The following is a 26454-nucleotide window of genomic DNA, read 5'->3' as shown; positions in this document are numbered from 1 at the left end:
TCACTGCTTGTCTTTTACCCATAACATCTTATACCTGTTCACAAGCAGTAGTACTGAATAAACATGAGAACTTGAATTCAAACGTCATTGCATCGAATAATAGCCACAGCAGCTGCTGGGATACACTAGCTAATAATAACCAGTATTCAAACATAAAGGCAATAAAAAAACACAACTACTTACCTACAGAAAAGTCAGATGGGCTGCCAAAGGTCACAGCAATCTCGCTCAGTGATTTCAGAGGATCAGACCCAGAAGGACACGGTGGGAGAAACTTCTATGGCACAGTCATGCTCACTTGAGAAAAAAATGTGGAAATTCTTAACAGTAACAATTCTGATCTATTTCATACAGCCTGACCCTAGAAATAAATACTTTGCACACTTTTACGAGTGCTTTCTCAAAGGTGAGATCAATCGGTTTTGACTTCATTCAGTTAACACTGTACTTAAGCAAAAGAAACATTTCATATATCAGACCACGACAAGAATCATATTGTCAGGTACCTGAGGTTTGACTCATGTTAACAGTAGCTTTTATTTTTGAACATTTTCTCCACCACTTTACAGAGAATATTTTAGTGTTTACTGGCAGTTAAAACCATTTTGCATAGTGAAATAATACTTGAAATTATTCATCTTTCAAAAATCAAGATTCAGTTTTCCAAAATTGTGCAAGACAGGCTTACGCAGAAATGGCTGGGAGCAGTTTTCATGCAAGAACCGACTGCTGATGAAACTATTTCACAGGATAACAACAACAAGACAGAACAAATACCAAGCTGCTCTTAATTACAGTATGTTCCTGTGCAATGCTTGAATGGTGCAAGCTCCAGATGAAGTTCTATCTTGTTTCTGGAACTGTTTGTTTACATAGCTGACACAACGATCCCCCCAGAAGACTTGTAGTAAAGAGCAGAAGAATGTACAACACACAAATGACCTAACAGAAGTGCTAGTTTTGCCTTCTGCTGGAGTACCGTCTTCAGTCACACAAGAGAAGTGAGTCTCCTTTGGAACAGCACATGAGTAAGTGCATCTCCCTGTGCTCCAGAAGGCAAGGACTGCTCTATAACACAAAGTTGACTTTAAAAAAAATAATAATTAAAAAAATCTGCTTGGCTCCTGAAGTTTCCTGAGAAAATGCCATCAGTTATTCAAATTTTCTCTACTTTGCTTCATAGGCTTCCGAATGTCTCCGGATCAGGCTGAACTTGCCTGTAGGATCAGGGACATACCACTTCTCCCACACTTCAGCGTATGAAGCTGTTCTTCCCCATGGTTTGAAATGTCCATTCCAATGGAGCAGCTTGGCAGCTTTCACAAACTGAGGAGAATACCTTTTTCCAGCGCTAGACCCTTTTATTGAAAAAGAAGCATTAGTGCCATAATAAAGGCAGCAGGAAAAACCAGCATGTGATATTTTAACTTCAAAACAAAGGATTTTAACAGGAATTCTTGTCATTTATGGAAAAAGGTGATATGGGAGGCAGAAGTCATGGCAAACTAAAAAAGGATCAGATGCAATGGAAGACTACTTTGATCTGTCTCTGTATATATTTTAATGTACTGCTTTAAATTCCAAGTTCTTTAAAACCCTTTTAATACCAAGTATATTCAGCAGCCTATATATCACTCATTTCAAATGAAACCTAAGAGCTCTCCCAGCTTTGAGGTTTTACCAATAGCAGAACTGATATGAATGTCTGCTCCTCTTCATCTTGGAGGAGACACCTAGGATCACTTCAGATACAATACATACGTGGAAACAATAAAAAGGAAACAAGAAATTGAGAGCTCAAAATCAATAACAATCCCACTAGTAGTTCAAAGAGGAATGTGGAGGATCGGGCCCACAAAATGCAAGACGGTATTGGGAAGCAGCATTTCAATAAAGCATAAGGTATAAAGCAGGGTAAGAAAAGATCCAGTTTTTGTATCATCAACTCAGAGTTGATGAACAGACCTGGAAAAACACACGGAGTGGCAAAGTGTTGCAAAAATACTTCATACATACCAAGATGTCGGACATTCCACATGGGATCAATACTGGAATGTTGCTTGTAAAATACAATTAGCAGTGGAGGTGTCGTGATGCTGCCAGCCAGAGTTCTGCTGTAAAGTTCCTCTCTGGAAGAGAAAATGGAAAGGAGTTGGGAAAGGTCGCTTGTGTGGCCCTAAATCAGTTGAGTTTCACTTGCAGCTGCATGAAAGGAATCCACAGCTAGATACGCAGCCCTTCATTTAACAGTTAAATGCCATCACTTAGCCCAGTCCCCAACCTATGGCCACCCCCATCTCAGAGGGTACTCACGCTACATTTAACGTCATCCACTTCTCCAATTGTTTAGTGATGTTCTGTAATTTCCATTCTGTCAAATTGGCAACAAAAACTCCTGGATTGAAAGAGCAAGTGTTGGCTTTCATGGCAAGCTTTCGGATGGTTTCTTTTTTGTAATCTAGAAACCCAATGTAGTTATACTGAAAAAGAAAGAGTGCGGAAAATTAGCTTAAAAATATAGTCAAATTCCTTTGTAAAGAAAAACTTTGCACAACTCCCAGCACACAAGCATAACCTGAAGTTGTTAAAACAAATTCCCCTTCCTTCAACCCATGAGAAAGTAAGTCCAACATTTTAAAAATATTAAACTACACACTTCAAGGAAAGTTGCATGGTATTAATGTCTACAACCTGAAACAATAGCAGTCCCAGAACAAGTACTTTTCATACATTCACAAATAAAAAAATCTTCCTCTGGTGTTCTAAGACCTTCTACTGTTCCACTACCATTGTAAAGCACAGCCAAAACTCAGTGTTTTTACTGTACCTAAATTACTGTACCAGGCATCACTTGTAACACAAACATCAGAATCAACTGATTTCAGTAGGTACACATGTATTCACACCTTTAGGTTCACTGCATTTCAAAATCAACCCTCAAGAATATTAAAACCAAGCGCTTGGTTCCAAAGCCTGGGATCTACAACATTGTTATGACTGAGTCAGAATGAAACCAACCTGATTCCCTGCTCCACGGACAGCAACTTTGTTAGTGGTTGAGTCACAATCATCTGAAAACGCAGCTGCGTGTCCAGGTTTCAGTGGAGTGTTGTAAAGTTCAAGGATATCATCTGAAAAATGAAAATAAGCACAGAAAAATTAAAAGCAGCCCTGTTTAATCTCCGAGTGGCTTTTTGTACAGCCCATCGCTGCAGCAGATAAAAACACTCTGTTTATTCCAACTCAGTTTAATCCAAAAATGGCAAAACATGAAGAAAAGGTCCTGTACCTTGCACTACTACGTCATCGTCCACGTAGATGGCCTTCTCCGCATGAGGTACCAAACTGGGCAAGTAGAATCTTGCAAAGGTTAACTGTGAAAGCAAAATAAATACATAGATTGGAAAATTGTTCAAAAAAGTGAGAAATTTTGAAATTGGTATTCCTGATACTTACCTATAGCAGTAACGCTATATAGCAACTTCCACCCAGGAAGCAAGACAGCCAGCAATATCTTATCAGTTATTTAAAATAAGCAAGTTCTATCAGTTCCTAGTTTCCCATGAATTTGTGCATCAATAAACTACCTTTAAGACTGGTCTCCAATAGAATTTTTTATCTTTCCACACATATTTGTAGTACCTGAAAGGTTTTGGCATGCTTGACACACAACCTGCAGTGTTTAACTGGAGATATCAGCACAGAAAGATACTAGGCACATATATGTAGATATTTAAAACCATCTTGTACTACCTGAAAAACTCAGCCTTATTGAAATTTAGGAACTTAATTATAAAAGATTTATTGTATGCCAACAAAGTTGGGTTCAAAAGCCATGGAAGGATAATATCAAAATGTATTGTTTGTAACTAATAATTGTAAAGAGTAATCAACACCATCCTTACTGGTTTTAGGGGGTCTGCTTTTTGAGGATCCACTTGTACCTTCCCTTCTAAGACACGAGGGTCAAAATCCAAAATTCGGTATCTCAAATTTTTCAGAGCAGTGTTACTTAGCCACAGCCTGCAAACACAAAAGAAGCATAGATTTTGTTAAATGAGACAAAAATCAAATGAAAAACAAGACATCCAATCAAAAGATCTTGATCTGGCCAGTAACTTCCCTACCCAGCAAACACAGACGTAGAATATTATCAGCATCTGATTTCAGTGGTGGTATCTTGTGTGGGACATGTCCTGTGTAGGGGCATGTCCACTATCAGCATACTAAACAGTTGTGACACATGAAAGGTAAGATAACTTTACAGATAAACTACGATTTACAGATTTACTAGGATAACAGTAAGATTACTGCTTATTTTACTAGAAATATACAATCCTGTTATCACAAATCCTTCATAAAAACTATCAGTGTGAACAGACCTGAGCGAAAATGAAAGGATCAAAGCGCAATCTAAAACAAAAATGGGAAACTTCACTGCCAGTATTCACATTGCTCAGGCAAAATGAAGGAAGTAACTTTTACAACCCCTCCACCAACAAACTCCAGCCCTGCTGGATGGATATCATTCCACAGGAAAAGTAGTCTCTTTTTCCATCCTTGAAACATTACCAGTAGGAATGACTGCAGCCTTGTCAGCAGCCCTGTCAAAAAGATGCAATAAGCAGCAGCAGATAGGACTGCAAACAATTTAGAGGAGTGCAGCATCAAGCAAATTCAGCTCTTCCTATTCTCAAAAATACTTGACTTTTACAGTACCATGGGGAGCTAACGAAAAAATCATTACCTCAAGTGGTCCACAGTATCGTTCAGTGTAACAATATAGAAAACCACATTGGATTTGGTGTTATGATAAATACTGTTCATGGCTGCAATCGCACCCCCAAGCCTCTCCTCTGATGCTGCAATGACCACAGCAATCTCCTTATCACTCCTTTCATCCATCAGTCTCTGGGGAACTGCAGGTATGAAGTCTATAGGCTGAAGTCCTAATGGATTTGAATCTGTGGAATAAAAATGGCATCACCTACGTTTTATATGAATGAAACACAGAAATTATCACCATGCTAAAATCCCCAATGCCTGCAATTATTACTGTTATACAAGCACTTGGATGGCTGGGTCGAGGAATGTGGACTACTACACCCCAGTATTAAAATGCTTAAATACCAGCCCCCACCCAGGAGAATCCAGGAATTTGTTAATATATTTGAAAACATCACGCTTGCAGATAAACTACATGCATATAAACTAGTCTAAATACTCACATGTTGCACAACGAGGTACTAGAGCAAGGCTTAAGCTAGAGTAGCCCGTGCTTACCTTTGGTCCTGTTTGCCACATCTATAAATCACTAATTTCTCCCTCCTGTTACCCTAACTGCCTTCCAGTCACATCTCCCTTCCCTGTTTTCCCTCTACTTTCTCTTTGTTAGAAACCAGTTTAGAATTTGTTTCTTCATTAACAACACTGTTGTGAGTTTGTTTCTTTTTCCCCTGGGGGATTCTCCAGGCATTACACACAGACCATATTTAGCTCAAGCATCACAGATCACTGTGTTACTTAAGCTGAAAAAGCAAGAATTTATATCCGTACTGTGCAGACACAAGAATGGGAGATCAGCAGCTGAATGTATGACCATGCAGCATACGTATCCCATTTAACAGGTGGCTAATCTCCTGCTACTGCACCCTTCTAACAGTGCTGGCACCTTTCAGATTAGATTATTACATATTAGATATTTTCAGATAATTTGGGGAACATGACAAACGGGTGGCAAACGGGGAGTTAGCAGTTAATGGGAATGTGGAGAAGCTCTGTGGGACCATGTCCAGTTCTTAAACGTGGACTCCTGAGCACACAAAGGCTCTGCCAAGTCAACCTAAGCGGCTCAGATGAAGACGAGCACCATTTCCTAGCGACTGAGCACCACTGTCCGAGCTTCTGAGGCGAGCGGCTGACAGCCATCGCGGGGGGCTCCTTCAGCCCGGCCGCGCTCCGTGAGGCAGAGCACGCCGCTCGTCACCGCTTGAAGACAGAAACACAACGAAACCCCACGGACCCGTCAGCTCCCGCCTGAGGAAGTCGCTGAGGCCCAGGAAGTTGCGGTGCAGGACGAGCAGGAACACCACGACGGCCGCGACCAGGATGGCCACGTTCGCTGCAAGTTCAAACAGAAAGAAGTTCACCACGGGGGGCAGCGGGGGGCTCGGACAGGCGGCGTGCACCGCCCCCCTCCTTCCCTCTTACCTTTCCTCAGCGACATTTTCCCCTCACCGCCCGCGCTGACGCGGCCCCGGCCCCAGGGCAGCGGCAGTGACACCGCCCCCCCCTCCCGCCCCTCACCGGCGGAGCCGAGCGGGCTCCCCCCGGGGCTGGCGGCCAGCGGGGCGGGGCGGGAGGCGCCGGTTTCCGGCCACCTCAGCAGCCGCCTTCCGCCGGCACCGAGCGACCGCAGGAGGAACGGGAGCTGCAGACCCCCAACACACACACACCGCCACCATGCTGGGCTTCTGCCGCGCCATCCCCACGGAGATGGTAGGGCCGGGGGCGGCGGGGGCCCGGAGGGGAGCGGCGCGAGGGCGGGAGCGGCTGCGCCGTGAGGGGAGGGAGGGAGGCGCCGCGCGCCTCTGCCGTGTGGGGAAGCTCTGCAAGGGATGGAGCAGGGCCCGGGCAGCTTCCCTGGGGGGTACTACACTACATAAATGTGTTGCCTTTCCTGCCCTGAACACATTTCTAGATGCAGCACTGCATCTAAGCTGCGAATGAAGAGCTTAATCCCTTTACACTTGAAATGGAGGTAGAGTAAGAAATTAATTCCACCCCGGTTTGAAAGCTGAACAAAAGAGCCAAAACCCTGTGCTCAGGCCAAGCCCAGGATGTAAACTGGAAGTCTTAGCAGGTGCCCGCAGGCTTGTGGTTGGGGTAACTGACCAAAACCTGTCTCTTTTCACAGGACTACAAGGGCCAAAAATTAGCAGAACAGATTTTTCAAGGAATCATTCTCGTCTCTGCAGTAAGTATACTAGAACGGTGGGTGATAACAAAGCACTTTTGTTTTCTGATTTTAGAAGCAAATTTTTACTGATTGTTTGGATAAAGGCTTTTCTTCTTTTAATTTTTTTTTTTTTTTTTTACTTTCATTGTTGGCCTACAATTTTGCAACCAAGGTTAGAAAGATGTATGAAGTGTGCTTTTGGCAGACCCATACTTTCTAATTCTCTCTCCTCCCTACCTTACCCTCACTTAAACAAAAACATTTTGGATGTTATGATTATCTGAAGTTTGATTTATTTATATATATATATTTTTAAAGGTAATTGGTTTCGTCTACGGCTTCATCACTGAACAGTTTGGCTGGACTGTCTACATATTTATGGCTGGAGTTGCTTTATCATGTCTGGTAAGTTTGGTTTCTAAACTTGAAAATACATGCTGCAGAAGGTGAAGTCCTGTGCTTAAACTTGCTTTACAATCCAATACTTGTCTTATGTCAGATGCTAGTAAGACTTTAGAGTGCTGCCATTTTACACTGCTACCTGACACTGAACTGCTTCCCCAGTTGTGGTGGTTTTACCTTGCTAGGCAGCTGAACTCCATCACAACCACTCTCTTACTCCACTTCCTCAGAAGAAGAGGGGAAGAAGAAAAGGAAAGAAACAATTCATGGGTTGAGATAAGGATAACTTAAGTAAAGGAAAAAATAACTATTAAGGAAAAATTATTATTAATTAAATAGTTTAACTAAAAGGGAAAAAAGGGATAATGGGAAAAAAAAACGTTAACTCCATCCCAGCCAGACCCAGTACACCAGTTCAGTGAAATGTTACTTCTAAGTCAAGCTGTGTTGTGGTTTAACCTGGCCAGCTGCTAAGCACCACACCGCTGTTCACTCACCTTCCCCTCTCCCTCTTTGGGATGGGGCAGAGAATCAGAAAGAAATGAAAGCCTGCGGGTTGAGATAAAGACAGTTTATTAGGACAGAACAGAAAATAATAATAATAATGATAATACTACTCCTAATGTGTACAAAACAAGTGATGCACGATGCAATTGCTCACCACCCGCTGACCGATGCCCAGCAGCCAGACCTCCCCACCCCAGCCAGCAACCCCTATATATTGTTCAGTGTGACAGATGGAATGGAATACCCCCTTTGGCCAGTTTGGGTCAGCTGTTCTGGGTCTGTCCCTTCCCAGCTCCCACTGCTCCCCCAGCCTGCCCGCTGGCAGGACAGAGCAAAAAGCTGCAGAGTCCCTGGCTTAGTGTAATCGCTGCTCTGCAACAACTAACACATCAGTGTGATATCAACATTATTCTCATCCCAAATCCCAAACACAGCACCATGCCAGCTACTAGGACTCTTGGCTACTAGCCAAAACTAGGACAAACTGATACTGTTTTTACCAGAAAGGACAACACAGTTTTCTGGGTAGCAGCTGTACAAAACACTTCTCTAGCATCTTGATTTACACATCTTCATGTCATTCCTTTTCTTAAGCTAACACTCCCGCCATGGCCTATGTACCGCCGCAATCCTCTGAAGTGGTTACCTGTCCAGGAGTCGGGAACAGATGATAAGAAGCCAGCAGACAGAAAGCCAAAAAGACGCTAAAAGCTAAAGAATATGGTTCTTCATGATGTTACATTGTAGCTTTCTTAAGTTTTAATACATTTTCTCTAGGAGATGCTGCTTGGCTCAGTGGTTGTTTTTTTTCTCTGTACTATTTTGTACATTGTCATGAGTACATAAGATCAGTTCAGAGTATGAAGGTGGGTGTGGGGTGATAAACTTGAGGCTCTGCGAGTTCTCAACTCACTCAAGTATTTTACTGAAAAGGAAGACTGCCCTTGAATCAAAGTATAGTTAAGCTATTGCCATAAGCTGGAAGACAATATGCAGCTACACTTCTGTAAAAGTATTTCTAACCACTTGTAAAAGAAGCTGTCAGTAGTGCCAGGTTGAAACAAGTCCTGTAAACCAGTACCCACCACAGTTTTGAAAAATCCTAAGAACTGGAAACTTTTGCAGGATAGGATAGCACAGGGTGACATTTTCTGTGTAAAATAAATTTATGTGGGAGGAGAAAGTAACAGCTTTACTCTACATAATACAACCACTCTTGAAACCTCATAACTTCATCATCTAGTTAAGTATTAGGCAGCGGGATCCATAGCTGTTGCACCTTTTGACCACTATGACTTATTTCCACGACCTGCCTAAATATTGTAACTTACTGTGATATTGTCCACGACCTGCTTAAATATTGTAAGTGCCACCACCCACAAGGGAGACTGAAGCTTTGTTTTACAAATTCAGTTCCCTTTATCCTTTTAATCCTTTAAAAAAGACATGAGTTTTTTCAACAGTGATCTCACTTGACAATGCCCAGATATTGTGTAGCAACACAGTCCAGGTGCATGGAAAGAGAAAAGCTAAGATACCTATCACTCTGAGTGGCCCTGGTCTTGGGCACTTTAATTCCTAAAAGGAATCAGTACTTGTAAGGCAAAGGGACTCCTCCAAGCAGGGACCATGGTAACCACGGCTGTGTTCCTTTCAGATATACTTTATCCAGTTACCAAATGCTCTCCACCAACATTGGGGCTGCCTTAGCAATACAACTCAAAACCAAAGGCAGTGCTCACTGCTTAAAAGCAATGCAACCATCCCTTCAGCACTTGGCAATTTACTTAAAGAACCCGCAGGGCTTTTTGGTGCTATGGAAATTAATAGTTGTTTCTCCCTGGTAACTCTCCACAACTGTTAGATGGTAAGCATTACATCAATCAGTCTACGCCATAGCCCTGACATAGCTTCTATTACCATATTTAGCATATCACCATACAAAAACCTTTTGTTATGATAAATTCAAACTAAACCATCGTGTTTTTTGACGCTCCTTTTTATACAAAGCTTGGTATCCATCTCTTTGCATCTATTAAAAATTAATGTTTCATTAAGGGAATAAAAATTAAACAGTTTCTCTTCTGAAAAAGTGAGAGCCTGGTTTTCACTTTAACATGAAAAATACTACTACAAACTATAACGTTTTTTGAAAGTTCATCCAGCAGAGGAGGTCAATGGATAAATATGCTTTTTAAGCTGGTCCAATCTATCCAACAAGATAGAAATCTGTCCTCTTTACTACCAAGGAAAAGGTTCCAATTAGAACTTCACATTTTCTTCAAGAAATTTCAGATGGCGTGCCTTCGCACTGTAACTTGCGTACTTGTCTCCCATATGCTCCCGCAGCTGCAGCTATTTAGAACACAAGAAAAAAACACTAAAGTCACTGATATCAAAAAAAAGCAGGAACAACCAAAATATTAGCTGAACTAACTAAATATTAATCAAAGCATTCAGCTGAAAGCAGCAGGTAAAGTTTTACTACATAGAGGCAAGGCAAGAAAAAGGGAAAAAGAGTCTGTTGTCTGAAGGCAAAAGATGTTCTAAATCCCACCTAACAATTTTACATATAAATCACATGGCTGCGTGGTTGTATTTACCCATGCAGTAAGTTTTGAATGAGGTAGAGGTATTGTTCACTGACCTCTATTAGAAACAGGTATTAAATACTTTCTCACTTTGGACATAATGGAAATCGTGCAAGTAATATGAAGACAAAATTACAATTCAAAAGGAAATCATTAATGGAGAATCAGAGTAGAATGACTCACGTCCCTTTCATTTTCCACAAACTCGGGGACCATGGTACAATTCTAAAGCTCCTATGGTTCCTGAAGAATGTGTAATTGAAGGTGGTCTATATTCAGAATCAAATTTGTTTAAGATTGAAAATTACAGTATTCTTAGGTCTTTGTCTGCCAGTGAGTATATAAACACTTTTTGGAAAAAGAGTGATCAAAATTAATTTCTTATAAACCCAGATAAGTAATAGGCAAGGCATTCACCTCTCTTTTGACTTCATCATCTTCTTCCATAATGCTGTACACCTTCTCAAGAAGTTTCACTCCCAATCCTTGCACCACATCAGATCTCAGGATTTCAACCAATCTCCTAATCTTCTCAGGACCTGATAAAACATCTACAGAAAATAATAATTACCAAAAATAAACTAAAATTTAAAAAATGCTGCAGTAATAATTAGTTTCACTGTACTCAGTTTTCATACTCTGCCTAGAAGAATGTGGGACAACACTATTACCACAGAAGACCAGTTGACAATTTGCATGAAGTAACCATATAGCTAGCTAGTCAGAACACAGAATGAATCATAGAATGGCCCGGATTGAAAAGGACCTTAAAGATAGCTAGTTTAAACCCCCCCTGCTCTGAGCAGGGTTGCCAACCACCAGAGCAGGCTGCCCAGAGCCGTATCTAGTCTGGCCTTGAATGCCTCCAGGGATGGGGCATCCACAACCGCCCTGGGCAACCTGTTCCAGTGCCTCACCACCCTCTGAGTGAGAAACTGCTTTCTAATACCTAACATAAGTCTCCCATCTTAGTTTAAAACCATTCCCCCTTATCCTATCACTATCAACACATCTAAACAGGCATTCCCCCTCCTGTTTATAGACTCCCTTCATGTACTGGAAGGCCACAATGAGGTCTCCCCGGAGCCTTCTCTTCTCCGGGCTAAACAAGCCCAGTTCCCTCAAGCTTTCTTCATAGGAGAGGTGCTCCAGCCCTCTGCTCGTGTAGATAAATAACAATCAATAACCGTGGTGCATCACTCAGATGCTAGCTCTTAAGACACTAGACAGTACGCAGTCACAGCAGGCATGATGCACACTATTAGGTCTCTCTAACTTCATTTCAGGTGGTTCCTGTGCAAAATATTTTTCATTCAAAAAATTCTCTAATAGTAGAATACCATCCAAATATTTTAATAATAATTCAATAAGAATGAAATTCTATTGTTGTACAACCCTTCACTGTGTTTAAGGCTGACTTGTGCTCTATGTGCAATTCAGCTTTATCCACAATTCACAAAGCAGTTTTACTACAGAATGTCTTAAAAATCTTATTTCAAAATACTGAACATCAGCACAAGTCACATTGAAGAAACTGTATTGCAGGTCAGTTTTCTCTCTTCATTAATAATTACACAGATCGATCACACTCCTTTCATTGGCAAGTAAATCGCAACTAGAGCGGTTCTGTACACAAAATTATTTAGAAAGCTGTTAATATCTGGAAGTAGTAAGAGTGTATTGATTGCCTTCTGTTGCCTACTAGCAGGTTTTCAATTAGCCAACCATTCATTTAAAGTAGTAACAGACCAACAGACCTGAAGGAATCTCTTGAAATTTGAATTCCTCTGATTCATCAGGTGATTTTCCATGCAAATTCAAAGTGTCTCGGTATTTTCTATGAAGTTTAAATTCTGGGGCTGGAGTCGAGGCTACACAGTGTTCAGAATTCTCCTTAGAGTCCATTTTCAGTGTCCAAGTCATTAGCTGCACCAAGTCATTCACTTCATTCATACTGCTTTTTCTAGGAAAGGAGAAGTGAGATGTAATTCAGTACTTGTATGATGCAGCTTCCACCTTGCATTCAGTAGATTTTCAGTAAGTTTACTGAGGTCCTGCTACGTATTCCATGTTAAATTACTTCTTGTGATGCCATTTTATCAGCAGCAGCATCAGTAGTATTTCAGCTAATAATGGATCAGAATCCAACAATCTAGCAAAAATGTACAATCCTTTCAGCTACTGCTGCCAGCATAGCTGCACTCGTGGTAATGCAATGAATAAGATTTCTTGAAGAAGCTGCTCACATTGACAAAACGTGAAATAAGCTATTTCAGCCTCATTCACAGTGGAAAGGAAACATGTTGACACCTTTGCACCATGCTTTTAAAGGATCCTGACAGTAACATGCCCTTTGATGCTGGAAGATTGGTTTCCTGGGAAGCCTCATTTGCCAAAAAAACAGCTTCACAATCACGTATCCCAGGATGTGCAGCACAAAAAGTTTATTGTCACAGAAGGACAACAATCAAATGAAGTTTGTTTTCTTTATGTATCATAGTGCTCGAAGAAGCACTATGTAGAGATAAATTGTGAAAGTAATGCCTGCAATTTTTTTTCCCCATTCCAAGTCAAGGCCCAGTACAGCAGATAAAACTCTTGCATAGTATTACACCAAATACTTACTTTTCCTTGGAATCTCCATCAGACTTATCTGTAGAGCTTGTGGAAGAGCTTAACTCCTCATCAGAAAGGCAATGGGCCACTCTGTTTTTCTACATGAAGAGAGAGTAGAAGAGATAGACAAGAATTCTAATTTTCAGAAGTACTTTATCAATATGGCATGAACTACTTTTTTACATGGAAAAGAACCCTTTCAATAAAGTACTTTTACAGACAGTGAGAGTGATAATATTCAGCAGGGGTAACCTTTGCTTTTAAAAACAAGCTAATACACGGGACATCATGAACAAACTTTATGAAATGCTTATTTGTTCACAGAGTGCTTACTTGGTCATACAGTTTTAACAACTAAGTGCTTTACCAAGTGCCTCTATTAAAACTATTCAATCACATATGCTTGTCAGTTCTTAGCCAACTATATTATATATTCATTATCCTTAGCCCACCTATTGGTCTTTAACACAAAGATTTTAAATACTTTTATTATTATTAGTTAAGTTTCCAGCATTCCCTAAATATATACATACATACATATATATATATATATATTATATGCAAGGGATATATATAAGGTGACTTTAACCACTTCTGTCTCTACAGTCTTCTGTTGAGTGCACAGCACCACACACAAAAGCATCACTAGCATACGCACATCCAACTAGTGCATACTAAACTTATATAATATCAGTTTGTGAATGCAGATCAAGTTTTGCATTTCAGTATCAGTTAGAAGCATATATATGCAGATGAAACACGCCAAACACCTTCCATGCAAGTGCTGGGTTGAGAAAAATAAAGCTTAGACTTTGAATTTAAGAATAAAATTTCTTTTACAACTATGAGTGTTAATAACATTCCCCAGATGTTGAAGATTTTGCCTAATACATATTCATGATGTTAAAACAAGACATTTTAATCAGACAACACCGATAGCAACATAAACTAAATAGTTTTCTTTTAGCAACAATTTCTTATTCTCAGCACATAAACATATCCACTTAACGTGACTGCATATTAAAATGCAATGTTCAAACACTACTACCTAAGCAAAATTAGATGTATGATGCTAAAAGGTAGCGTGTTCCTAAGATTAAACAAAAATAGGTGATTCATCTACAACCAAAACACAGTTCAATATATTTTTTCCCTACCAAAACAAATAAATAACAAAAAAAAAAACACCACCACCAAAAAAAAAAAACAGAAACAAACAGTGCAATTCAGACAGTCCAGAACAGTTAGCCCTGTCTGTGAGGGACAAAGACTGAGGGATCTCACAAGTGGAGTGAAAATGCACAGCAGGCCTGGAATTTTAAGCTGAACTAGCCAAACAAAAAGGCAGATTACAGATCTATACTGTACCCAAGGCCATATAAAGCAATACATGCAGAGAAATGTGCACTCTTATCGACTGACATTTTTCTTTTATTTTTCTTCCCGAATTGTGCCTGTGTTGACATATTTCAAAAGCAGATGACCCCAGTTTACCTGAGAAATACTGGGATCTGATGAGGACTGAGCAACTTTAACATGATTTTCCGTTTGTGATTTTCCTTCAACTACTGCACTATTTGCTGTTCGTCTTGCTGGAATCACTGAAAGGATGACATTTTTACAGTATTTATAACTTAGCTGCTTGTATTTAGAATTCGTTTCATGCTCATGCAAGAAAAAGTCTATCACGTGGGAAAAGACAGGCAGGTAGGTAGTCTGCTAACAGAAAACACTGAAGCTTCTATCTGAAAGGTGTATATTCTGTGCTTCACATACATTTCAAATACAAGTTGTCACCACTAGGCACAACCAAACACAACTAAATAAGAATTAGAAGGATACAGAGATGTTAACAGAATGTTTTACTTGACACAGAACTAACACCCGTAGTGCATCTTTCTCAAGATGTTAGTGAAGAACTGACAGCAAGTTAGAATTTCTTCTCAGAGAAGTTATCAGCTGATCTAACATGCAAACATTAAAATTACCAGAGGGAAATATCTCTTCCCGAGACTGTTTTAGCCGCCTTCGTTCTCTTGCTGACAAGGGCCGCTCCTTTAAAATAAGTTAATTTGACAGTAATTAGCAATTGTCACAATGGCTTTGGTTATCTATCAGCTATAAAACAACAACAAAAAAAAGCTTCCTTCGACTGATGCAGAAGACCTACTAGAGTAGACCTTCTGATTATCTAACAAATGCTGTATTATTTGTTATAAAACAGTCTTAGCGTACAAGACTAATGCACACTGTAGAAAAGAAGCCTGTGACCTCCCTTGTTCAACACAGAAGCCTCTCATCCAATATGGACTAGATGGTCTCATGAGGTAGGAAGTTACTATCTATTTCTTTACTCATTGTGCATGTGCTCCAGGAATAATCTGCTCAAAAGCAATGAGAGACAAAAATATGGTGTCACTAGACACCGTATTTAGAACTAACCTTTGAAATGGCAACTTGACTGTTTTTGGTGCTGTTTACAGATTCAGAGACTTCAGCACAATACTCCTCTGCACATCTCTGTACTGTCTTTGTATTCACATTGGAGGGAAAAGGTGAAGGCTGATGAGCAGCTGCTCTGAACTTGAAAGAGAAACAAGCAAGAATTTATAGTTGTTTTTAATTAAAAGTTAAAGTATTCTGCAAACTAGAAGACATTCTTGCATTATAAGGCTGGATGACAGAGGTTTGGGATCCTACTGATACCTCTCTTCACAACTCCTAACTTCATCTCTCCCTCTCTACACTTCTGCTTGCATCCACTTCCCTTCTCTCCATCCCTAAATTTCATTCCCCTCCTCCCAGACTATTTTTCATATGATGCCTTTCCACAAAGAAGTTTCTCTGCTCCTTGTGGAAGCACTCACAGGAGACCTGTCTTAGGTGCACATGTAAGGGCCAACATTTCCATTTTACAGTTTGCACTCATAAGCCTAGGGCAGCCTTTACATGTGTCTTGTCTAAAGTGCTAGTAGTCTTCTGCTTGCTACAAGCGGCCTTGTATGAACAGCCAGCAAATGTACTGCTGGGTATTTTATAGTCACAAACATCCTGGGAAGTCCCAGCAGAAATTGCTAGGAAAAAACTGTAGCGCAGCAAAGGCAAAGACAACACTTCACTGTTCCCTTGCACCCATCTGATGTGCCCAACCCACACTTGTGAGGCTTGCTGAGGTTTTCAAAGGCTGCTCATAAAGGACATATTGAGTGTTCTGCATTTCATTATCAGTGAAATTACACAGATGCACATAAAACAAGAACAGCATAAAACACTTTTTTTTTTAGAGTACCATTTTTAAAGAGTAAAATAGTCTTCAAGGAGAGAGAATTCAGATTTATCATCTTTATTTTCTGCACCTTTTCTGAACAGACTTCAGCTAGCTCTCTTTTCTTCTGCCGTCGCTGCCGTGAGAGAGAGGGTTCATGAGCAGAACTATGAGGCTGTAACTGAGAAGTAATTTTTTCCTGAGCATCTCCTGAAGCTCCATGACAGACATCATCCTAAGAAGGTAAAGTATTTTTTCAAAATGTAGGCACTTCTTAAAAAATAAAAATGATATAAAAAAATCAGTACAGGCCATTTTACTACTTGGACTACATCCAACTTAACATATCACAGGTGCAATCACAATAAACCCTTGACAGACGGACAGAAAAAAATATCTGCTGTACCAGTATTTTTAAGGTACAAAACCTGCAAAGAAGGACACTTACCTGAATTACAACAGGAACAAATGGTGCTAGTAGTTTTTCAGTAGAATCCAAACTCTGCAATAGATAATGATTTCTCATTAGAAAAGTGTGTATGAAAATTTTATAGATCAAAAGGTAAAGAAAAGGCAATCATCATCTAAAGTAGAACAGCTGCAAGTGACTATGCAGAAGTGACAGCTGTACAGCCAGAGGAACAGACGTAAGACCTTTAAATCCAAAGTATAAGACATGAGAGAAAGAGCTGTGTTTATAACTGATACTTTAGAGATTCAGTAGGATGAGATCAAGACTTTTCCTAGTTGTCTCAGAAGACCCCTTTAACACTGGAAAAGAGTACAGGTTAAAAACAATTAGCCAGCATTTCTGTGACAGTTACTATCTAAAGAACAGCACTACAGAAGCCTAGAAAGAAGCTGACATTTCTTTAGACGTACTGATTTTACAAACCACCAACATTTTCATAAACAGTGAAAGAATAAATGAAATTAAGAACATCAGGAAACATCCTGCCTTCAAGAGAAAGGAAAGAAAGCAGGCAAGCAAAATCTTCCAGATTTCCATATCACCATTCCTTTCTCCTTTCTTTTATGCCTCTTCCCATCTCTTCATCACCTGTCTGCCTTCAATCTCTCTCCCACTCCTCATCCTTCACTTTTTTTTTCCAGCCTTCTTCAACATTTCGTTAAGTGTCTGACTATAAAAAAGTGAAAGGGGGAGAAAGAGTATGTGGAATAAATCAGGAAGCAACTCTAAGAGCTGTTTAATCCGTCCTCTGTTCTCTTTGCACCTTAGGCCTAAGTCTACCCATTTAACTATCCAAACCATTCAGTGAATGTACTAAAACAATTGTGAATGCAAAAGAAAAGCCTCTGGGAGTCCCACTTATTTGGCTGTTTACTCCAGTTGCCCATCCAGATCAGGACCAGCTCAAGAGATTAGCCAGGCCTACTTAGAACACAGAACAAAGATATCCTAAAACTATTCTTGACACCTCTTTTCTCAGCTGGAATAGAAAATTCTAGTTCCTTGTAAAAACAGCATCTCCCTCATCTAGATGTAAGCCTAAAACTCCTCCACCATGTTGCCTTTTCAAAGCTGAAGTCAAGGCTCCCAACTATTTAAACCATCCCAACAATTGCATCATCAGCATCCTACTTGGACAGGAAACTATTTTGAGCAGCCACTCCCTCCATTGTAACAGCTGACAATTAGTTAAATCCAGTTCAAAGTCTATGTAAGAATGAAGGCATTACCAGGTCAGTTTGCTTTTGGTCTTCTGATATGGGCTGCAGGAGTCTCAGAGTATCATCATCTTCTTCTACAGCAGCAAGAGACGACAGCTTAGGCACAGCACTTTCTGCTTTAAAAGCTTGCTTTGTTTTTTTCTGTAGTCCATCAGCCTTAACTGGTGGACTACTAGATATTATTTTAGAATTCCCTGGAACATTTACATATTTTGCTTTATTATTCTCAGGAATATGATCACTGCTGCACTTCTCAATTTCATAGTTCCCCTTTTCAGATGTTAAGATATCAATATTCACTTCACTGATTGTAGCTAAAGACTCTCCCAGGCTGTTTGAATCATTACTGCTTGGTTTTGTTTTCAACTCAACAGGTGATTTCTCTGGGGCACAAAATTTAGTGGCTTTATATTTGATGATGCAGTCTTCTTCATTCTAGAATTACAAGAAAAGCAAACAAACAAAAATAAGAATTACCTTTTGGGCATTATGCACATAAGAACGTATATTCCAAACAATTGAGGAACATCATTAACATACTAATTTATGTGAACTGTAGTGAAATTATCATCAATTACAGATTAAGAGCTTCAAAAATGCTGCAACCCACGTTTTTACAGAGATATAGACTGCATTTCAGATTATGTACTTCAGGCATGGGTTTATACGCCCACATTTCGCCAGGACCATGAAAGAAAAGTTATATTCACTTGGCTCCTCTGTAAGGAAGGAGCCAACAAGTACCAATAATTCTTCAAGAGCTACTCCACCAAACATTCAGTTTTTCCACACTGTAAGCTTAAACCCACAATAACAGAGCCATTCCAAAATAACAAAACAAAATAAATAAGCATGCACAAGATTAATCACAACGTAAGATTCATTCTAACCTCCAGAAAGAATTCCAACAATAAATAATTTTGTGGTCTAACTATAATTATTTTTTTTCCAGTCAAAACCATATAGATTTGAAAATGATTACCACTTGTCATCAAATATTTGAAAAAATATTTAACTTCAAATCCTTCATGAGAAATGTAGAAATATTTGTTTATAAACATGCTGCATACAAAAATTAAGTACATCAATACAACTGCAAATTTATATAGAAATAATTCACATAACGGCCCACAAATGAAAACCTGCATGTTGTTTAGTTGATATCTTACAGATAAGATACTGCAATTAGTTTTACTGACCCACAGCTTTTTTATATATACATAAAAAAGATTTTTTTTTGTGGGGAGGAGGGAATGTATCTTACAACTTTGTATTTCCTGGCTCGCTCAAAGGAGTGGTTTTCAGGTGTCACATTCCTGTTACAAGTTTCTTTCTTTACTGAGACCACAGAACAAGGATCTTTAAGTTTAAAATCTGCTGTTTTCTTATGACTTTTGGCTGCTTTCCTGTAAAAACAAGCAAACAAACAAGAATAAAAGTTGCTCAGTCAACGACCACTACCAAGACCTTAAGGTATTTCTTTATAATAATTAAAAAAAAAATAAAAAATCTAATCCAAACAGCTTACATACACAGAATACAAGATACTAGACTTTTTCAACAGACCTTGTACAATGTGCTCATTTTCACCTCCATAAAAGGAGTTTACAAACACTATGCAGACCCTAGCAGCAGCGTACATTTGTTCTGTACAGCACCAAGACTACTCCTATATGGATGCAGTAAAATAACTGACCAAGCTTGAAAAGGAAAAATAATTAAATCAGTGAATACCAAGAGGAACTTGGTATAACAACTTCCAGACAATAAAGGGCCTCAAAGAACCATACAGAAGGATGGGTATTTCCCATCACTTTCTTGAAAATGCTGGTGCTTTTTTTTCGCCCCTTTTCTCTGAATAAGCAATGCAATCCAAACCATTGCACAGATTTAGTCTGTATTTGCCAGAATAACTATTTTCCATTCCATCTCTCTCCTCTTTCTCCAAGACTCTAAAGAAACTCATGTTTGCATCTACACACAATAGAACTAACGTTATCCTGCTATAAAAAATAGGAAAAGTTGTAAAACAAAGATAACAGTAAACATGAATATTTTGTATAAAAACACTCAAATGAAAATATCTTACGCCTTCGTGGCTTCCAAAAACAAAGAAATTTGGTGCTTGATATATGGGTGTCTTAGTATGCTTTTCACACTAGGCCTTTCTTCAGGCTTTTTACTGAGCATGGTTCGTATGATTTCTACCAAATGTGGGCTGTAATCCTTTGGCATGGGTGGCAGCTGTAAAAGGAATAGGAAGTCTGCTATTATTTAACTTATTTGTCATCAGGGGCTAATGCTAGATTATTTATTTATGCACAACAGTTAGATTCAGGTAGATACTCAGCATAAGTAGTCCAATTACTCATTCATTGATAGATTCCAAAGTACTTAACTACCCATCAAACAGAACATCGAAATTTCAAGTGTGTTCTCTACATTTTTTTTTAAATTAACATCAGCAGTTAGAGTTCTGTGAATAGATGCAAGAGATTTATATACATTAAATCTGTTTTAATTTCATTATTTAAATGTCTTTCTTGCTTTGGTGTATAAGTCTTATCTAACATGGAAATGTCCATCATGTGAACAGTGACGTAAATCTTTGTACAACGTTTAAGCCAGAAGCAAATGAATAAGTCGATCATCTCAGAACTCTGAAAATTCATTAGTACAGTAATTGCACAGAAGGGTAACAGACCCTAGCAATATCTAAAAATTTAATTCCTTCCTGAGTCTGGTATTACATCACATACCACCAGGAAATACCAGTCTTACACAATACATGATGTTGCATGCAGCACACAATATATTTATTTCCAATTGGAAACAGTTGTCTCAAGTTACTAGATAATCCAAGCACTGATAAAAATATGTTACACGTTTTTACCTTTCCTTCAATTATTCGATAAGCCAAAGAGTTCATGTCTTTAGCATTAAAGGCATGTTTCAGTGTAGCCATTTCGTAAACGCAGCAGCCTAATGCCCAAACGTCAGACTGAAAAAAAATGGGGGGGGGGGAGGGGGAGGAGTTTAGGAGCTTTGTAATACAGGTAGAAGTTTTATCTTCATACTTTATCACCTTCAAAAATCTTCAAAGAGGCTTATTATATGGCAATAAACTAATTAAGAACAAATTTCATTGTAAATTTTTGGCTTCAATCCCACTCTTTTAATCTTGATTAATCTTGTGCTCTTTAGAGCACATAAAATGTGCTCTAAAAAAACAAATACGTGCTCTAAAGCACGTATTTTGTTTTATTTTAAATTCACAGTGACGCTGCTCATTCCTCTATTTTATTTTTTTAATGCTGCTGTTGAACATAAAGCTTCCTGGCTGTTATATAATTATTTAGAAAAATATATTAGCCTCTATTAGACAGCTGTGTTGTTTACAATGGTATGCTATAGGTCCAGGCAGACTGCTGAACACCTTGGCTGTGATAACGTATCACATGCTAGTAATTGTCACCCACTGCAGCAAACACAGTTTCAGAAATAAAGGTCCATGCCAATTTCTCTCCTATTTTTTCTCTGAGGACATTAAAAAGAGTCAAAAGCAGTAATAAATTAAAAATAATACTTAGGATTGTAATATCCTCAGGCATTACAAAATAAGTTGCTTAATGAATTAGAAACAATATTTGCATTAACTTACTGTACCTTGCAATTGTAGGGCTTGTTAGAAAAGAGTTCAGGGCTCATGTAGTATGGTGTGCCTATGAGAGTGCTGGCCATGTCGTATTGGTTTTCCAGCACTCTGGCTATTCCCAGGTCACCCACTTTGATTATATTTGTTCGTGTCAGAAAAACATTTTGAGTTTTAAGATCTCTGTGCAGAATGTGCTTTTCATGTAAATACTGGGAGGGAAAGAAAAAAGTATAGATGGAGTTAAATAACACATGTGTTTCTCCACTGAAAAATTAAAATCAAGTTATGAGAGTCAAAGAGGGAAAACAAACACAGCAAAGACACAAATATCCCTATAAAAGCAAAATGACTGCTGTTAGTGTAGAATGCGGTATTACCGACGCACCAGAAAAAAAAAAAGGAAATAAAAATGTAAGGCTAAGGCTCAAACTCTAACACACTTCTGCTACCTCCATTTCTTGACAAACATGGCTTAGTCTTTAGTACAAAGTTTTGGCAGAAAATACATTGTGATGTTGTCTAAAAGAAAAAGACTTACATTAAGCAAGAACAGGCATGATTTAATCCATGATTTCAAACACTGTGGAGGTTACTACTGTCTACTGTGATAAAGAGATGCACAAATAACATGTGATAGCAAATTCTTACCTAAAATACTAAGTTAATTTGATGGAAATGCCCTATGAACATGTTCAATGTACTAATAACCATTGTACTTAGATGCTAACGCAGACAGACTTGAATTCAAACTGCGTAGCCTAACTGTGGAATTTTTAAATGCAGGAGGAGACATTTTTTTAAAATCTTAAAATAACGAAGTTATTTGTATCTTACCTGCAACGCCATTGCAATCTGGACAAACCATTCCACCACCTGACTCTCTGGCAAAAGCTTGCCCTTCTGCTCCTTGAGTTTGTGGTACAGATCTCCTCCTTCACAGAAGCCCATAACAATATATAACAGTCCGTCTTCCCCCTGCCAGGACTCTCTGTAGGCAACTATGTTTGGGTGCTTCAACTGGGATAACAACTGTGCCTCTTGCTCTGCTGCTTTCCTCTCCCGGATGGAAGCATTTTTAAGGTTTAACTTTTTGATGACATACTGTAAAAAAAATTGTAAGATAACATCATCAGAGATGAAAGTTACTATGTAGAAGCTCTAGGAAATTCCCAAATCTAAAGCAAAGTCTTCAAAACAGTGAACCACAGGAGAAAAACTTCCATCACAAACGGAAATGGGGCAAGCAGAGAGGCAGTCAGGAGGGCTGGTACCATTAGAATTACTCTGAAAAAAAAAATATGTACATGTATATATATATTTTCCCCCACGCTTGAAAGCATACGTAATTTAGGTTTAACTTGCCCTAGGCATCAGATAACCATACTATCTATCTGTTGCATTTATGAGGTTCTGTATATGCAGGTATAAACTTATTCAAAAATAAATGAATCAGAAGGAAGCCCCTTGGTCACACTGAAAGAGCCAAAAGGTCTCATGAAAGCTGCTATTTATTCTCCCTAGTATAAACTACAACAAAAATTCACAGAGAATTTCAGATTTCAGCAAAAGTATTGCTGAAGCCAAAGATAAGGCAATAAGATCCATGGTGCATACAAATCATACACAGCACCAATATTTAGGGCTGACGTTTCTGATGTTAATTTTGTGGTAATCACTTCTAGGGAATCAGCTTCTCATGGAAGAGCCACATCATGGTATATACACCTGACCCCATTCTTACTTGAGAGTTTTTCATTTCAAAACATTTAAAAATAATACTTTCTTACTCAATTTCTGTTCTGTTTAATTCAAATGCTTAGGCTACCTACTTCCTAGGTGGGCCCTATTTATTCAGTCCAGCACATTTAATCACAGTTGATGAGCACTGCCCCCTCTACAGCAAGGGAACCAATTATGCAGAAAGCAACAGTACCTCCAAATTTTGAGCATGGTTTTGCATTTCAGAAGTCTGCTGGACAAGCTCCTCAATTCTTGTAACTTGTGACACACAGCTCCAAAGGGAAATATAACAAAACTAATCATGTACAGCATCATCTAAGTTTAAAATAAAATAGAAATTTTGCAACTACTGTGTTCTATGTGACAAGCCAACTAAAGCTTATCTTTGGGGATGGAAAGCAAGAGCTTATAGCTTTATTTCAGCATTCTGTCTCCAGACTACATATGACGAAATTGCAAAAAGCATGCACAAAGCGTAACAAAATTTGACATTGCCAGTATTTGGTTCAATTAAGATATTACCCTAGCAAGATTCCCACAAAATCTATTGAAATGCTCTTCTGCCTTACTTGACACCAAATTATTTGTAAATTGGATTTTTTTTTTTTTTTTTTTAAGGTTTTAAACACTCGGGGCCACTCAATCCCCTCAACAAAAACCAACATTCATCTAACAGCAAGTACAATTGAATGAAATATAATTTATTTCAGAGAACACATAACATTCTGCACAAGTGACAACTAAAAATCCTGCTCATCCTGCTGGAGAAAAAAATGTTTATAAAAGCACTGTTGGCACAAGATAAGACACATGACAATGCATCAAATATTTAAGTTTAAATATTTAAGTAAATATCAACGATAAGGAAGCGAGGCTGTTGCCAGTGTTAACGATCAGCATGACAAAGAGTTGAAATCCAAGGACCTGCGTACAGCAGAAAGTCACCTCCAGGTACTGTTTACTTTTGGGACAGTGAGGTTAGCAGCCCTTTGAGGACACCACACTGGGCATGGTGGGAGCAAGCACTGCCCTCACTGCCACCAGCCCCCTGGTGGTAGGGATTTGCCTTTGAGTGCCCGGCTCTTCCCTGGCTTCCCCCAAAAAGGATCTGATCTGCACAAATGCTTCTCCCAGCACCTCCTGCCAGACCCCGGGCACAAAGCTCACACCTGAGGCTTCTGTTGTACTGCTCTGTGGCTGCTCATCATCCCCATTTCTTTAGCCTCTTGCAGTTTCTTGCGAACCTTTTTGGCCAGGCAAGCCAGATTTATGTCAAATACACAACAAAAACGTGTGCAACAAAATGTTATGCTTTAACTGGGCCATGACCAAAACTTTGCTGGGTTCTGCTGCAGTCAATACAGCGAGCACAAGCCCTGTATTCCTCCAGCAGAGCTGACTGTTAGGGAAAGCCAACGCCAGCTTTTTCCATCCTTGCTATCATTTTTATTTCTGTCACGCCTCCAAGTCTCAAAGAGAAGAAGTTAACAGTAAAAAGCCAGCAGCAACCTCCTGTACTCTGTGCTAAGCAGACCTGCGTGTATTTAATTGACTACCAGATGAAGGTCTTTCTCCCCAAAATGAGGCATTAAAAAAAATAAAATAAAATAAACTTTTAGATTATTATGTTTGTTTACATTAAAAACAGCCAACCGTCTTCTTTGAACTTTTACTAAAATCCTCGGTGCAAAAGGGAGCAAACCCAGCCAGGCCCAGCCCCCCGCTCCCCTCAGGGCGGGCCCGGGCCCCTCGCTACCTGCTTGCTGTCGTGCCGGTGCCGCACCAGGCTCACCTCCCCGTAGCTGCCCTTCCCCACGGCCCGGAGGAAGCAGTAGGCAGCCAGGGGCATGGTCCCGCCGCCACACCACCGCCCACGGTCCCCTCAGCTCCCGGTGCCACCGCCCGGGCCCGCCCGGCCGGCAGCGCGCCCGCCGCTGCCATAGCGACGCCCCGCGGGGCGAGTGCTCCGCAGCCATTTTGGAAGCGGGTGGGGCGGCCATCTTAGGAGCGGGCAGGGGGGTCTGGGGGATGTGTGAGGCTCGCCTCGCCGCTTTTTAAACGTGAGGAGCAAAGCTGGTCCCTCAGTAACAGTGCTCTGGGATCAGCAGTGTGCTGCCTGAGTGCTGGGCTGCCTGGTCACAGCTGCCCCACAGAGCCACCACGTCACCTTCGGATGGGATGGAGACTTGCTTGAGAAAGCTCCAGAGTGGTCTAAAAGGAGCTCAGTGCCCTCTTGCCTAGTGTTCCTCTCACACCTCAAAAAGCTAACCGCAGGGAAAATAGAAGTACCCCAGGGCAAAGGGAAAGGCTGAATGCCATTGTTCAGCATAGGAAGGAAAATTAATTTTGCCATTAGCATACAGGCCAGCACACAACCAAAGCCTCCCCTGCCATAGTAACCGCCTGACCTAGCAAAAGGCAAATTGATGGGTTTTGCTGGCAGTCAGTTCTGTAAATTTCAGTTGTTGGTTCATTCACATGTCTAGTTAAATTTAGTTCTTAAAATTTGACACTGTGCTATTTTACCTCTATTATTATTACTGAAAATTTACCTCACAGACCCTGAAGTTTGTGTTTCATGTAACGCAAAAGAGGAAAACAGAAGATGGAGAATTAACTCTGTCAAGATAACAAAGAAAACGGACCTTGCATCCAAAGGCTGAAAATGGGTATCAGTTGTGTGAGATGCAAGAACTGCGAGCTTGGACCAGAGTTTCAGCCAGGATAATTTTCTTTTTCAGGACAAGTAAGAAAGCATTAACTTTTAAGTTACTGGGATAGTTAGGATGTGTGTCAAATAACGATACCAGAAGTGGGTGCCTGAGTGATATGCAGGATTACAAAAGGTAGTTTTTGAAGAGAAGCATAAATGGGACAGCGCACCCTGTTACAGCTGTGATAAATTTGAGGCAGTGACAGCCTTTAGGAAGGTACACAGTTTTAGTCCAGAAAAAGGGGTGAGTCTAGAGCAGAAAGATAAAAATCAGTTGTGAGAAAAATCTTAATAATTTTCTTCAGACAGGATCTT

At 39.8% G+C, this 26454-nt stretch overlaps 3 protein-coding genes and 1 long non-coding RNA gene across 6 annotated transcripts; 2 read left to right on the top strand and 2 right to left on the bottom strand.

The window, feature by feature from the left end:
• Positions 1–518: 518 nt before the first annotated feature.
• On the bottom strand, positions 519–6371 carry GLT8D1 (glycosyltransferase 8 domain containing 1). Its single transcript, XM_068694731.1, has 9 exons — positions 6211–6371; positions 6023–6121; positions 4748–4964; positions 3906–4023; positions 3290–3374; positions 3019–3131; positions 2314–2480; positions 2017–2129; positions 519–1358 (listed from the first exon to the last, which is right to left on the bottom strand). The coding sequence occupies exons 1-9, from the start codon at positions 6224–6226 to the stop codon at positions 1168–1170; spliced, it is 1119 nt and encodes a 372-aa protein (XP_068550832.1). The 5' UTR covers positions 6227–6371; the 3' UTR covers positions 519–1167.
• Positions 6339–8646, top strand: SPCS1 (signal peptidase complex subunit 1). The gene is made up of 4 exons (XM_068694732.1): positions 6339–6498; positions 6917–6976; positions 7277–7363; positions 8462–8646. The coding sequence occupies exons 1-4, from the start codon at positions 6463–6465 to the stop codon at positions 8573–8575; spliced, it is 297 nt and encodes a 98-aa protein (XP_068550833.1). The 5' UTR covers positions 6339–6462; the 3' UTR covers positions 8576–8646.
• Positions 7917–25409, bottom strand: NEK4 (NIMA related kinase 4). Of its 3 annotated transcripts, none has more exons than XM_068694728.1 (16): positions 25183–25409; positions 22521–22787; positions 21698–21895; positions 20925–21032; positions 20121–20275; positions 19296–19437; positions 18041–18466; positions 16788–16841; positions 16431–16574; positions 15517–15657; positions 15063–15129; positions 14569–14675; positions 13084–13172; positions 12216–12421; positions 10876–10997; positions 7917–10222 (listed from the first exon to the last, which is right to left on the bottom strand). In XM_068694728.1, exons 1-16 carry the CDS (start codon positions 25273–25275, stop codon positions 10130–10132), a joined length of 2412 nt encoding a protein of 803 aa, XP_068550829.1. In that variant the 5' UTR covers positions 25276–25409; the 3' UTR covers positions 7917–10129. The 3 variants fall into 3 exon arrangements, with proteins under 3 accessions (XP_068550829.1, XP_068550830.1, XP_068550828.1); XM_068694729.1 differs by having other exon boundaries at positions 10876–11009; positions 25219–25407; XM_068694727.1 differs by having other exon boundaries at positions 10876–11009; positions 25183–25404.
• Positions 14673–25038, top strand: LOC137862544 (uncharacterized). The gene is made up of 3 exons (XR_011100386.1): positions 14673–15401; positions 16444–16582; positions 24137–25038. It is a non-coding gene; the product is annotated as an uncharacterized lncRNA (long non-coding RNA).
• Positions 25410–26454: the final 1045 nt, after the last annotated feature.

Source organism: Anas acuta, chromosome 11, assembly GCF_963932015.1.
Source record: "Anas acuta chromosome 11, bAnaAcu1.1, whole genome shotgun sequence".
NCBI classification, from domain to species: domain Eukaryota; kingdom Metazoa; phylum Chordata; class Aves; order Anseriformes; family Anatidae; genus Anas; species Anas acuta.
Note: the sequence above shows the minus strand (reverse complement) of the source record. Positions and strands in the feature narration are given on the sequence as shown.

What these genes read in the sequence shown, in the direction of transcription:
- SPCS1 (XM_068694732.1), top strand. Translation starts at nt 6,463, where the DNA reads ATGCTGGGCTTCTGCCGCGCCATCCCCACGGAGATG. An exon ending in GCGCCATCCCCACGGAGATG is followed by an intron (nt 6,499 to 6,916) that starts GTAGGGCCGGGG and finishes CTCTTTTCACAG; the next exon opens with GACTACAAGGGCCAAAAATT. An exon ending in GAATCATTCTCGTCTCTGCA is followed by an intron (nt 6,977 to 7,276) that starts GTAAGTATACTA and finishes ATATTTTTAAAG; the next exon opens with GTAATTGGTTTCGTCTACGG.
- GLT8D1 (XM_068694731.1), bottom strand. An exon ending in TCCGTGGAGCAGGGAATCAG is followed by an intron (nt 2,481 to 3,018) that starts GTTGGTTTCATT and finishes TTTCTTTTTCAG; the next exon opens with TATAACTACATTGGGTTTCT. An exon ending in GTGGAATGTCCGACATCTTG is followed by an intron (nt 1,359 to 2,016) that starts GTATGTATGAAG and finishes TTTCAATAAAAG; the next exon opens with GGTCTAGCGCTGGAAAAAGG.
- NEK4 (XM_068694727.1), bottom strand. Translation starts at nt 25,275, where the DNA reads ATGCCCCTGGCTGCCTACTGCTTCCTCCGGGCCGTGGGGAAGGGCAGC. An exon ending in AGATTGCAATGGCGTTGCAG is followed by an intron (nt 21,896 to 22,520) that starts GTAAGATACAAA and finishes TTTCCCTCCCAG; the next exon opens with TATTTACATGAAAAGCACAT. An exon ending in CTGAAGTCTGTTCAGAAAAG is followed by an intron (nt 15,658 to 16,430) that starts GTGCAGAAAATA and finishes TTCTCTTTCAAG; the next exon opens with TTCAGAGCAGCTGCTCATCA.